This window comes from Ursus americanus, chromosome 9 (assembly GCF_024610735.1).
Source record: "Ursus americanus isolate L20-20 chromosome 9, mUrsAme1.1.p, whole genome shotgun sequence".
Taxonomy (NCBI): Eukaryota; Metazoa; Chordata; class Mammalia; order Carnivora; family Ursidae; genus Ursus; species Ursus americanus.
In genome coordinates, this window is record NC_142135.1 from 37,693,948 (window position 1) to 37,708,247 (window position 14,300).

Below are 14,300 nucleotides of genomic sequence, written 5' to 3' on the forward strand. Positions count from 1 at the left end.
AAATAGAAATAAAATTTATTTAATACTAAATAGGCCACTATGTACATTAAATTAGGAGTTAACATGCAAATTAATTTTCACTTATTGTTTTTAATAAATTGGTTCTTCAAGTACTAAGTTCTTATACTGGGAAAGAGGTTTACTTACAACATACTTGACATGTCCTGAAGGAACTGAGTTCTATAGTTATCACATTCTTAGTCAACTAAAATGGCAATATAGGACCTGGAAAATCGCTCAAGTATATGTATAGTCTTGTTGTGCTGTAATGCTTATGAGATTCTTTTAAGTAGGAACTGGAGAACTGGGGCTCTGTAATTGGATTCAACTTTGCCACCTCTCAACAATACCAGCTGCCTTTTCAATAATCCTGGAAGCAAACACATCCAACTTAAGAAGAACACTGCCAGTATTTGGGACCAGGACTTAGGAAATAAGGCAAGAGGTACAAATACATATTATAACAAAGATATTATTTCTCTGACACTAAAAAAGCATTTAATGATTACAATGTATCAAAAAAGCAGCACCACACAGGATTGTGCTAGCAAGGAAAGCATGCACAAGACAGTGACAAAGGGTCACTAACAGAAAGAAGCACTAAAGCATGGCTAATATGTAACAGTGAAAATGCATAAATAGAAGTCATTGCTATGCCAAAGCAATAAATTCCAGCAAGTCATCAAGCAAAAAAGTAAAAGATAACAAAGGTAAGAAAGTGGTCTGGAGACAAATGCGGGGTGAGGAGGCAATTAATAAAAAGGTGAAGGAAGAAAAGTCAATGCCCAAGTTGAACAGTATCACTCTGCAGACTGATGTCTCCAGGGTAAAAATGATGGCAACGTAAAGAGCTTTAACAAAGAAGCCATCAGTACTGGATGGTGTGAGCACTTGAAACACCTGGGAAGAACATGAGCTCAACAACCTCTGAAGTTCCAGTCTAGCTTTATCAAACACCTTTGGCATTCTCAAGAAGTTAGGGTGATAAGAAGTCCAGATAGAGCCTGCACTATCCAGAACATGCTTGTTTCATCTTGGAATGAAAGCATCCAACATGCAGAATGGTGACAAATAATTTTATTTAATAAATGTCTTGTCCACTATTAGAAATGGAGATGTAAGAGAGCTGGGGCAAAGCAATGCACACAAGAAAAAAAGGCAACATCATTTTCTCATGTGACTCAAGGCAGAAAGGCAATTTTAATTCAGCAGGCCATTCATTAGGCGGTACGTAACAAGTAACACTGCTAGTTATCAGGTAAACCAATATGTGGTCCACAGCGCTCTCATGAAGAAGGGTATATCAGCACAATGATGTAAGCAGTTCAAAATAGTCAAATTTTGACATAATGATATTTTGTACATCTGATTAAAAGGAACTGGATTTGAGGTATGATTCTTATGTTCCACTAATATACCTTTATTCTTCTTCGAACCAACAGGAAATGATGCAGTTGTAAGTTGCTCGGTGGTAACTGTGATGGTATTTTCTATCCCAGGGATAGTTGAATCCAATGAACCAGAATCAGTCTGCACCTTATCACGTTTACGCTGCTGTCGTTTCTCTCTGTGACTAATTTTAGTTTCCCAGGCTCCTGACGTAGCCCCAGAAAAAAAAGTGTTATTCAGTAAAGGGGAAGACAAAAAGTTGTAGTTTTGAGGGGGGGAAATGGAGCAGGGCACATAAGATATCATGATAAATTTAGAGAGTAAACTAAAAACCCAGAATACTGATTATATTAATTTATCCTAAGAATTTATTCTAATCCCAGTATGTTGTTTTAGGCAGCTAACTGCCATTATTATTTATTCTGGTAATTTTTATCAACTGTCATCTATGATTTAGGAAAAATGATAAATATAAGTCATCTTGTATATCTTTTTATCCTGCTAGAGAACTGAGAGTGTTATAAATAATTACTAATAAACGGGTTTATTTGGTGATGACAATAATTAGGGCTTCCTCAAGAATTTTGTACACAGTCTTCTAGGGATAGTGTATTTAAGAACAAGGGGGACAAAGTCCAAATCATATTTCTAAGAAACAAAGACAAAACAAGTGCTCAAGATACAGAGCTAGACCTTAATCTCAGGGCGGGTCCCTTCGGGAAAAGCACTATTAGATTCTTCAATAATTTAGATTAAAAAAAAAAAAGTGTAACAATGTCACAGATCTGTACATTAAAGTCTGTAATTATTAAAAGAAAAGCTAGATACAAGATTAAGCAACACAAATGCAGCTTTTATATAATGTACCATGGTAAAAAAGGATTAAAAATTTTTCTATAGTCCTTTCACTTGCTCAAGTACCTTCATCAACTTCCTTTCCATCATGGCGTGAACTGTTTTGCACTGCTTTAGCATCTGACTTTGATTTCTTCTTATTTTTCTTTGACTGAAAGTAAAATAGAATGTTACTTAATACTTCATTACGTTTTTGAAAAGGCTGGAGTCAGTAAGATACATAATGAAATGTATGATGCTGACAACCAAAAAATTTAATGTTTGATTAAAAAACTTAACATTAAATGGCAATATTAATATGAGGTTACCTTTTATTGAGTGGTTACTCTATCCTAAGTACTTTGCACTCATTTTCTTCTTTATTCCCTAAAAAAAGTCACTAGAGAAGGTATTATTCCCATTTTAGAGATGAGGAAAGGGAGACTTAGAGCTGTTAAATATTAAGTAGGGGTCTGGGGTCACATTAAGAGTTAGTAAATGGTAGAGTCAAATTAGAAAATAGGTCTATCTGGCTCCAAAGTCTGTGCCCTTAGAAACATGCTACCCTAATTTACATCATAAATAAGGTACTATAATATGATGTGTTCAGAACAATAAAATAAAAACCTATTGCTAATGTTCAGAAAGAAAATGATGCACTGATTATTGGTTTTTGGATTTCATAAAGCACACTGTTGGAAAACCCTATTGTATAGCAAAGTAGAGAGTCAACTGTACAAAGTAGGTAATATTTTGTCGGTTTCAGAGCAATGTGAAAATACCTAGGATTCGCATATGGTAGATGTTTAGTAATTCATTAAAGAAAAAATACCTACACATACACAAGATATGGATATTTTGAAATAGTCTTCCAATTCCCCTCCACTAATAGTTTCTTCTCTCAAAAGCTCATTAAAACTTTATAAAGCCGTGATTTCTATACTTAGATTAGTGCTTCGAGAAGAGTACTAACATTTATGAAATAATGATTTTATTTATAATTTGTATTCACTCATTTAACTCTTTATTGAGACTGGCTACACATATGTATTATTGTACACTATCTTAAAGTTAAGTTCACCCAAGAAAGTTTGTATCTTGATAGTAAGTCTTTTTCATGGGTAAAGCAGTAAATGATAGTTTGAGTAAACAATAAATGACAGCTAGTAAGAGTGATTAAAAATTCTTTGACAACAGGAGTATATAACAAACTATTCAAAACAATGTTTTTATATTTCCCATAGTTGATCTGTATTTGTTTCTTTGCATGTTCTCATGAACGCGTATCACGTCTTGTGTACTGCTTTAGTACACCTACCGAACCAGGCTTATATCCACTTTCCAAAAATTGAGATATGATCTACATACCATAATATTTATCCTTCTTAAGTGTACAATTTGGTGTTTTTTTAGTATATTCAAGGCTGTACAACTATCACCATTATCTAATTCCAGAATGCTTTCATCATCCTGAAAAAGAAACCTGGTACCTATTACTAGTCACTCCCCACTACCTTCTTCCCACTGGAGTCCACCACCAGTCAACTTGCTGTCTGTCTCTCATATCCACTCAGGTAAACACAATACATTGAGCACTTTTCAATTACAGCCTAAAGTAGGGGTCAGCAAACTTTTTCCATAAGGATCAAATAGTAAATATTTTAGGCTGTGCAAGGCATATAAATTTCTAATGTAGCAACTGTATAAACTCTGCTGCGATAGCATGGAAGTAGCCATATACAATACGTAACTGAATGGGTATGACTGTATTCCAACAAAATTTTATTTACAAAAACAAGCACTTGGTTGGATTTCAGGGGCCAGAGTTTGCCAACCCCTGGTCTAGAGCAGTGCTAACCAATAGAAATATAATGCAAGCCATGTTTGTAATTTAAAATTTTCTAGCACACAGGTTAAAAAGCTAAAAGAAATAGGTAACATTAATTTTAATAATATACGTAAATCAACATTCAAAACATTATTTCAAAATGTAACTAAATATAAAAAACTATTAATAAGATAGTATGAGAAAGAGCGCTAAATAGCCATGTAAGTAGCTACCACATTGGATAGTACAGACCTACAGGAACTAACTAAAGTTAAGTACCCCCATTTTATAGATATGAGAAATGAGGCCATAAAGAGATTATATAAAATGCCTGATATCATAGGGTTATTAAGTGGTAAAATGAGTTAAAATTCAGTTTCAACTCTAGATTCTGCCCTCACAAATACTCTGCTATTCTGTCTCTCTACATTTAACTAAATACAAATTTAATCATGTATTAGCTATGTGATTTTGGGCTAAATCGCTCTAAACCCTTTTCCCCAACTGCCATAATGGGACAAAAAATCCTAACCTCACATAAGGTCCTTTTAAGGATTAAATAAGATGTGAAAGCAGATTGCTAACTACGAAACACTATACATAAATAAGAGTTTTTCAAGGAAAGCAACTATGAAAAAAGGATAGAAATTACATTCACACTGAAATACTGTGATGTGTCACTAAAATAAAATCTACAGAAAAATAAAGACAACTATCTTGGCTTAGGTCTTGTTTTAGTTACCTTTAAAGGTAACCAAAAAATTAATGCTTACCCAGATGAGAGTAACATAATATAAGAAGTGTTAAAATGAATATGCATACATATTACTACCTGCCCAGCCACCCTACTCGGAGAAACATCTTACTTCTGAGCAGTTCCACTACAGTGGAAAACTGTAAATACAAAGTTCTGCTGCCCTTGTTACCACAGTTCTTTCCCCCCATTTGTTATCAGACTACCATAGAGCTAGCCTTAGCCTCTCTTGAATGGCTGGTTGTCATGCAATCAAGATTTATTAAATACCTACGAAGTGCTAGACATATACTCCAAAATGTTTATTTGTAAATTTTATACATAGCCTACTACTGATAATGTATACATGTGTAAAACATAATGAAAGCAACAGGACTGAATATGCTTCATTATTTTTGAATCACCTTCTAAATTCATACATTTTAATACTTTAAGTGTTAAAAACTATCATACCTAACAAAGGTACAGAGATCCATTTAAATGAAGGCCATGCTTATTAAAACATGACGTTAATTTTTCCACCTCATCCTCTAAGTAGGCAAAGGTTTTTGGGGAAATGTAACTAGTAAAATTTAATCTTCCTCAACACCAGTTGTCCCTGCAATTGAATCTGATGGTTTTACTTTATTTTGGCATTTTTAACAAATGGATTCACTAAAAACACTTAAATTAAAAAAAAAATTGGTTGTACTGCTATCACTTATAGATCTTTCTAATTAACCAAGTTAAGTCTCAAAAGAACTCTATGAGGCAGATGCTATTATTTCCACTTCACGGATGAGAAAAGGGAGGCACCAAGTGGTTAACTAACCAACCCCAAGATCACATAATTATTAAGTGTCAGAGCTGGGATTTGATACGCACGCTCCAGAACCTGGGCTGCTATGCTATTTTTCTGTTAGAAAACTGTTCCCAAGCTGTTAAATTATGCAGATATGATAATTTTCACAACAGACAATTTTTAATAACAAAATCACACAATCATGTAAACTTCAGAATACATTCTTCACTGCAATGAGTTTCTTTAAAAAAAAATCAGCTACTTTCTGATGTATCTTGTTAAAGTTTCTTTAACAGTGATGGGACAGATTAAGTACAAATTTTTGCCAAAAAGATCTGCTAAGTAGACAGCCATCTGTCATTTATAAAAAAGATCAACATATTTGAAACACTTGAATTTTAATAAAAGAAAAATGTGTGGCTCGCTTTTTAAGTTGGTCACCAGCTTTATAAAAGTATTTTGACAAATATAATCAATGAATCTCTTCTTTGTAAAATAAAGGATGATGATTCCCACCTTGCCCTTACTGTAAGTTAAAGGCCTCGTTTTCCAATTTACAGTCTGGCTTTATATCTTTTTTGCCACCATAGATTTCTGGAAATAATGTAGTGAATGAATTTCATGCATGGTGCTATCTCTATAGTTTCATCTCCCTACTCCTCAGATTTTGGTTTTTTCATTCCAGTTCACATGGGCCCTCCACCAGTAGCTGCTTAGTTTTTCCACACCAAAAAATTTAAATTAAGTGATCTACTCTTGAGAATGTATCTTTATAGGTATTTTTTTATCTTTAGTTCCTCACACAAGTAGATCTTTATGCACTTCATTACTGAAATAGAATATATCAAGTTCCCCAAGTGTAATGTCAGAATCATCTGTACATTTTTCCAATTTGCAATTGGCTCTGCTGATTTATTTAATTCATCAGCAATGTTTTTATGCTGCACCCAACAGTATATGCTGATGAAAGAATGTGTTCTGGTTGACTGTCATATTGTTTTTTGCAAATTCTACCATGGCAGAAAGAACAACCGTTTCCCAACGTATGTCTTTCCCCCTTTAAATAAGAAACCTCAAGAGTGGCTTCTAAGCATTCATAATCATATTTAGCAAAATTCTGTCCTATTGGGTCCTGCATAAATAATTATCTTTAAAAAAACTGCAGAGGCCAATCTTCACATTCTGAATGCTTAGATATCCTGCTGATTGAGGCAGTTTCAGAATATCATCAGCTAAAATCGCAAGTCACAGTGTAAATGGGCAAGGTTTCTTACCAGATGTAAAAATAGATTCCTATTTCAAAAATCTTCCTTGATGATTTCAATTTTTTTGTGACCAATTTCTTATCAGGTCTGATTAAACCATCTTAACCTCATGATGATGTGGTTGACGAGGTCTTAGTAGGAACAGCAGTGCCCATTCTATTTTTCTAATTGTTTATTTGCATTACTATCATCTACAATCTGCAGCTTCTTAGCAGCCTGTTCACTAAAGGTTAGTCTAGTTTAAACTGCGTAAAACGATCAAGAAACCCACGGAGCTGAGTACACATCAATTGCAATCTGCCAAAATATGTTACGAGAAAAGAACTGATGAGGGCAGTCTTTCCATTGCATCTCCCATTCTTCTCCAGAGCTGAGTACACATCAATTGCAATCTGCCAAAATATGTTACGAGAAAAGAACTGATGAGGGCAGTCTTTCCATTGCATCTTCCCATTCTTCTCCAGATCTGCCTTACTACCCTCTAATATTCCAAATGAGGATGCCAAGGACTAGCTGTATATTGATATGAATAAAGCTTAATTTGCTTTAATAAAAAACTAAGTATAAATAGAAAGTCTAATATTTTCTTCCTTTATCCCAATGGACCTTCCCGTGTACCCCACTATGGAGACGATGGTCTTAAAAAGCACATGCTGGAGTAGTTTTAAGGACTGTAAGTAATATGCTTTCAAATTCACAGAACTTAAAATATCAAAAAATTGTAAGCTGGTTATCAAAAAAAGACACAAAATGACTTCCATAAATAAGCTCATCCTTTACCTTTAACTTCTTAACATGAATGAATATCCCTTATATTAGACAACAACAAAAATTAGTGATATCACTTATTAGAGCAGCAAAGGCATATGTTGGCAGCAAAAGCAGATCTACTGAAATGGCTCAATGCTTCTTAGAAGATTTTGTTTAAGGAATTGTGAAGTATTAAAAAAAAAGCAGAGGAGTACTCAATTCAACTTAGGGAGTCTAATTTAATATTTGCATAGAGTCGAAAACTATCATTAAGAGAGATACTGTACAAATTTTAAGTCAGAGGATACTTCATTTTGCAATCAATTATTTACACCAAGGTAAGCAGCCAAATTCTAAATGTAATCCTTACTCAATTTCTTAATTGTCTTTTCTGGGAAATACTGGTCCTTAAGATTTTGGTGAACTGACATAACTAATGTTTAAAGCCCTATAATTATCTAAAGCCACTGCTTTGGTAAAGTCAGGAGTGATAGAAGAAATGGATCCTGAAAAAGAGGAATGCTGAGTATTTCCTAAAGGTTAGAAGTGGATACTAAGATGCTTTTGTCTGCGGACTAGTGGCTAGTATGTAAGATTTTCCACTAATTCATGGCAAAAACTATCCTGTTTTCTGAGATTTTTGTTCTCTTTCCACTGTGTCAAAATTCCTTTTTTTTTTTTGTAATGGTAACAGTGGTTTTAAAAATGCACATACCTGACGAAATTTAAATCTGTCAGTGAAATTTGTTTTGAAAACTTGAAGCAACTGCCACTTGAAAATCTGAAAACTACTGCTTTAGATCAATTTCATCCACTTTCTGCCTAACAAATATGGCAAGTCCCTATTTTACATTGCTCCACATTTAGCACTATTTCTTTTTCTCACTTGTCTCAAACATAAAACAAGCTGGGCATGGTTAAATGGCAAAGGATGGATGGTCCAAAGAGCATATTACTTACATTTTTCTATACCAGCAATTCTTAATCTTAGTAACTTGGTGACAGGATATAAGGATGAGACTAACTATATAAAGTGTCACAAACCTTTTTAAAAGTAGAGTTGCAATTGATGTTCCTCCTCTTCTGGGGCGGGGGGTGGTAGTGGCTGGCAGAGGAGGTGTAATTTAAACTACAGCCAAGACTCTTCTACTCACTACTATTCTGATGCATTTTCCTGAATGCAAGGAAGGAGCAGGACTGCAGGTGCAGGCAAGTACCCACAAGTTACACTTAACCTCTTTCCCCTTACCCTGATTAGTTATATTTTCTTTCACAGCACTTACCACCATCTGACATGACAGAATGTATTTGCTTGTTTTTAGTTGTTTAGTTTTAGCCCCCATTTTATCCTGTTTTATCGACCATTATATTCCTAGTGCCTAGAATAATGTACCTTGCAGACAGAAGGTATTAAATTAATATTTGGTTTATCAATGGAAGAGCCTAAAAGTGGACTGCATTATATATGGCCCTGTCTGCCCAACTTTCACTGTCCCCAAAATAAAACCTCTGGGCTATTGTATTTGTATGCTTGATCCATCATCCAAGCCATTAAATTATTTAAATGTTTAAGTGTGAGCTCAGGAATTATGGTATACCACATAAGTAGCACGGCTATCAACCCAGAATCTTAAAAAAAATTACAAGAAACCTTTCTTAAGAAATCTTTTTATCTAGCCCCGAACTCTTTCCCAGATATGGTTCTCATATTTCCAATAGCCTAATAAATTAATTCCACTCGGAGACGCCATTTTTACCTCAATCTTAGTATGTTTAAAACCAAATTCATTATTTCCCTATACTTCGATCCCCTATTGTTTCATACAACTATGGCATCATGGAAAACTGATGGGCTAGGGTGGAAGTCCTGGTTCTAGTCTCATTTTTGCTAGTTGTCAGAGTTTAGACAGAAAATTCTAGAAGCAGAAATGAGGTTTCTCTGGTATGATATTCCCTCTTTTATAGAAAATAATGTTTACCTGAAAGGGGGTAATGAAAACTAATTCCTTGGATGGGAACCCAAGACTCACGAAGCTATAGATTTTGTGGCCCAACGAGCCCGAAAGGTCAAGAGTCCAAGACCTACGCAATCAGATTCAAAGCATTCCAGATAATGAAACATTTTAATGAATCTAAAAGTCTACAGGGTTTCAGCAAAAAAAAGTCAGACAGTAAATATTTTAGGCTTTGCAGACTATAAGGCCTCTGTTGCAACCACTCAACTTTGCTATCGGGAGTACAAAGGCAGCCACAGACAATAAATAAGTAAGTATGGCTGCATTATTCCAACGAACTTTCAAAAATAGGCAGAGAGCCAGACATGGCAAATAGGTCATGGTTTGCAAATCCCTGGTTTTAAATCAGTTTCTAAGATGTATTATGGAAGGTAAAATACAAATGTATGTAAGCTCACTGGGCATGCAGGTGGTCTCTGTTTTGCTAAGAGCTGCTATACCTTACACTTCTCTAAAATCTATGATGCCTTGGAATAAGTTTGTCTTTGCTCTTCTAAATATTGATTACTCGTAGAGTGGTGGTTCTCAAATTTCTTGGATCTAGGATACTCTTAAAACAGACTGAGCATGTCAAAGAGCCTTTGTTTACATGGGTCATACCTGCTGATATCTACCATATTATAAATTAAAACTAAGATATTTAGATATATATTAATTTATTTCAAAACAATAAGACTAATTACATATTGTATAATTACACCTATATAAGCAACTGTATTTTCCACAACAACAAAAAACATTTTAGTGAGAACAGTGGTATGCTTTACATTTTGCAAATATCTTTTGCGTCTGGCTTCATAAAAGACAGCCTGCATACCTGCTTTTGCATTTAATTTTACTGTGTGATATACTATTTGAAGCATATGAAGAAAATCTGGCTACATACACATACGTATGTAACTGGAAAAAGGAGGACTGTCTTAATAGTTCTTTCGGATAATTGCATTATTCTTTGACATTACACCAAAGATTAGTGGTTGACAGAGGCTGGGGCTAAGGGGAAAAGGGAAAAATGGGGCATGACTGGTAATGCGCACAAGACTTCTTTTTGGGAGGAGGAAAATGTTCAAAAACTACACTATGGTGAGAACTGTACAACTCTGCAGATACACTGAAATCATACACTTTAAAAAAATAAATTTTACGGTGTACCTCAAAATGAAGCTGTTTAACAAAAAAGAAAGGCAGAAAACCAGTGTGTGTGGGCTTAGGGAGGGTCAGGGGTAGGAAGAGAGACTTGAGTCACAGGCAGGGCCTTTAGGTTATGTTCAAGACTGTGGAGTAAGAGCAATGGGAAGTCATGAAGAGTTTTAAGCAGAGGAAGGAAAAAATATTACGCTAAAACATGTCAAGTGGTAGTTTCTTAAAAACTGTTGCAACATGAAATCTGTATCGATGAACTCTCCCATAGGCTATTGATCTATCTTGAACTTTGAATGGATCTTTTATACTTGCCTGATTTTGGAAAATACTAGTTCAGTGAGTTACACACATCTTCTAACATGTTAAAATATTCCACTGTATACAGTATTTTTTTTTTTTTAAAGATTTTATTTATTTATTTGACAGAGATAGAGACAGCCAGTGAGAGAGGGAACACAAGCAGGGGGAGCGGGAGAGGAAGAAGCAGGCTCATAGCTGAAGAGCCTGATGTGGGGCTCGATCCCACAACGCCGGGATCACGCCCTGAGCCTAAGGCAGGCGCCCAACCGCTGTGCCACCCAGGCGCCCCTGTATACAGTATTTTTAAAAGTCACATTTGTTAATATCACAACTGATCTCATCAGAAATTCTTTAAGCACTGGGATGCTGTCAAGCTCATGGTGGCAGATACAAATTTTCTAAATTTCTAATTTTCACTTGGAAACAAATCATTGTATCATTTGCAATAAATACTAAATGTTGTTTTCCTTGAAGTGACAGGATCATCTTGACTGTTTTTGAGAAAATGTCTGCAAATACTCAAGTCTAAGTAACCATGGCCTATCTATCAGCTCTTCTTTCAAGTTAAAATGGAGCAACATGAAATAAGTGGCTAGTTTGGACTGTAATTCAACTGTACAGGTGTTTTTCCTCAAGACAATCACTGTTCTTCACTACACAGCACACTGTATGTATACTTCCCATTTCATCATACGAAATAATTAAAAAGCATGTGTTCAAAGGTTAAGATTTAATAAAACTAATAATGATCATTTTTACAGCTTAAGGACACTCTTAAGTGAAACTGGCATTCTTTTTCTTTTTAATTGTGAGTGGACTGCAATAAAGAATGCAGCCGCTAGTAGTTTGGTGTCACCTAGTAGTTGGGTGTCACCGTCATGATTTGTGCTAGGGAGGTCAGCAGTTTGACCTGCTATTGCTTTTGTACCATTAATGCAAATACCAACACAGTGAAAAAGGCAAATAATGTCTCTGTTGTTATTAAAACAGTTTTGTCTTCCAGGACCCAACAAAAGGTCCCTGAGACTCCTTCCCAGGGGTCCACAAACCACACTTAGAGAAATATTGCCCGCACAAAATTGAGGGATCATTATTTACTAGCTATGTGATGTTGGGCAATCCACTTAACTCTTTTTAATGAGCTGGATTTGAAAAAATGATTATACTCCCCTCCTTCCCCAACCACGAATTATTCATTAGGGTTAAGAGATGTGAAAATATTTGTATTATTGTAGCATCATAAAAATGTAAGAGGTTATTAATACTTATAATGAGTAATATTAGTATTTCAGTAGGATACCACTGACTTCATCATGAACAACCTGACGGTGACCAAATTTCACATTTTTATTCCTATTGTTTCTCTTATTAATGATCCTTACACTTCTGTCTTAATTCAGACACTCATTATCATTGATGCAAGCCTGATTTGTTTTCATAAATGTTGCTGCCAGCTGAACATATTTATTTTTATCATACCCCACCCCACCCTGACCAGTCAAACTTGTCTAGGGCTTTCCGTTGAGTATGTCTGAATATGTTCTTTTGCTTCAGCTGAATAATGTCTGATTGTGTTCATTTGTTTCTCTCACCTGCCAGAACTGGCCTCCTCACTTCTAGTTACTGAAATACTATCCCCATCCTTAAGAGTCTTATTAAGTCAATCTTTTCTGGCCACCCAAATAGGATAATCTTACTCCTTTGATTATCTGGCACTCAAAGCCTTGTTACCTGACCTCTTCTCTTGTGCTTGCATTTCCTTAACTAGACTGCAGTCTCTCTGAGGGTTAAGTACATCTTCCATCCTTCTTAGTCCCTTCAGCATCTAATAGCACAATGCATTCAGCCTAGCTAATGGTCCTATGCGGAATCTACTAGAGACCAGTATCAAGGAAGCACTGACCTTCACAGCTAAATAAAGACCTAGAAAACCATGGTAATTTAACTTGCTTTATAGACCCAAGATCTAGAACTCTTGTCATATATGGTTTTCTCTGTGAGGTTTATTCAAGTGACAGGGCAAGGTATTCAATATCACAGCTTAGAGTGCAATTATTCCATAGGCAAACCGTACTTCTCAAAGTGCCCAAGATGTGGCTCTGAGAGGAAAGCAAATATAATGTGTATTAAGGTTTATAAGTAGATCTACGATAAGCATCTTTACAAAAAAAGTAATAAAAAGTCTTTAAAAACACATTTAAAACACACAAAAACATACGCAGTGCAAGAGAATACGAAATTAACTGAAATGAGGTCTCCTGAACTGAACCAAGTTCGAAAGCAGAAATTCAAGATGCAGATGGCAAAAAGAGACACCAGCCATGAGTCGCAGCATCTACTACTATGCAGAAAGTCAAATCAAATAGGCAGCAAACCAAAGGCAAAAGCTTTGTCCTGAAAAAGCAACAGCAACGGAAAGGAGGCAGTACCATCAAGTGCACGGGCTCTGGCACCAGAATGAGCTGGATTCAAATCCTACTTCAGAAACTATGAAATGAGGGAAACTGCAAAATCCCTCTGTGCCTCACGGCCCTTACCTGTACAATGGGGTTCTTACTGTCTGCCTTGCAGAGTTTATGAAAGGATCAGAAATCATACAAAGCAGTAAAAAGCACAGACTTTGAAGTCAGATGGGTCTACTTTTGGTAGCTTTGATAACTTATGCCTCAGGTTTCTTATTGGTAAGACAGGTATAATACCACCTCCTCAGTGCTCTTGTGAGCATAAAGTAATGTATAAATATTCTATAAAGTCTTAAAAGTACACCCAGTAAGTACTCAGTAACTTGTCTCTACTAGATACATGTAAATATATTCATATATATATACATACCTCACCTTGCACAGTGCCTGCTATACTACAGATACTTAACAAATGTCAGTTATTATCACTATTTCTATCAGAAATTTCAGAATGATTATAAACTCTAAACTGTAGTTTTACATCTTCATACACCCAATCTATGTATGATTCATCAATCGGAAATGAATGGTAGTTCATCGATTATTCCAACTATGAATTTTTCAGGATAATTCAGGAACTGGAAGCAAGGACAAGCATAAAATGCTCACTAGTAGAGAGAAAGCCCAGAAATAAGGAAACTTCAGACAGAAGAAGTATAAATCCATATTAGACATATCAACTATTCATTCTATAAATTCACAATCCTGAAATTATATCCTTATTGCTAATACAAGTCATTTACTACTTATTTTTCTGCCAAAGGCAAAATCAGGCATAA

The 14,300-nt window shown here is 35.3% G+C and overlaps 1 protein-coding gene across 3 annotated transcripts in view; it reads right to left on the bottom strand.

Annotated features, from left to right (window-relative positions):
- The window catches only part of MTDH (metadherin), a 55,842-nt gene that overhangs the window by 26,881 nt on the left and 14,661 nt on the right, over window positions 1-14,300 (bottom strand). For all 3 annotated transcript variants that reach the window (XM_045805896.2, XM_045805894.2, XM_045805895.2), the window contains exons 3-4: window positions 2,311-2,395; window positions 1,419-1,595 (exon numbers count right to left, since the gene is read on the bottom strand). In XM_045805896.2, the coding sequence (XP_045661852.2) occupies window positions 1,419-1,595; window positions 2,311-2,395 (262 nt within the window). The remainder of the gene's footprint in view (window positions 1-1,418; window positions 1,596-2,310; window positions 2,396-14,300) is intronic.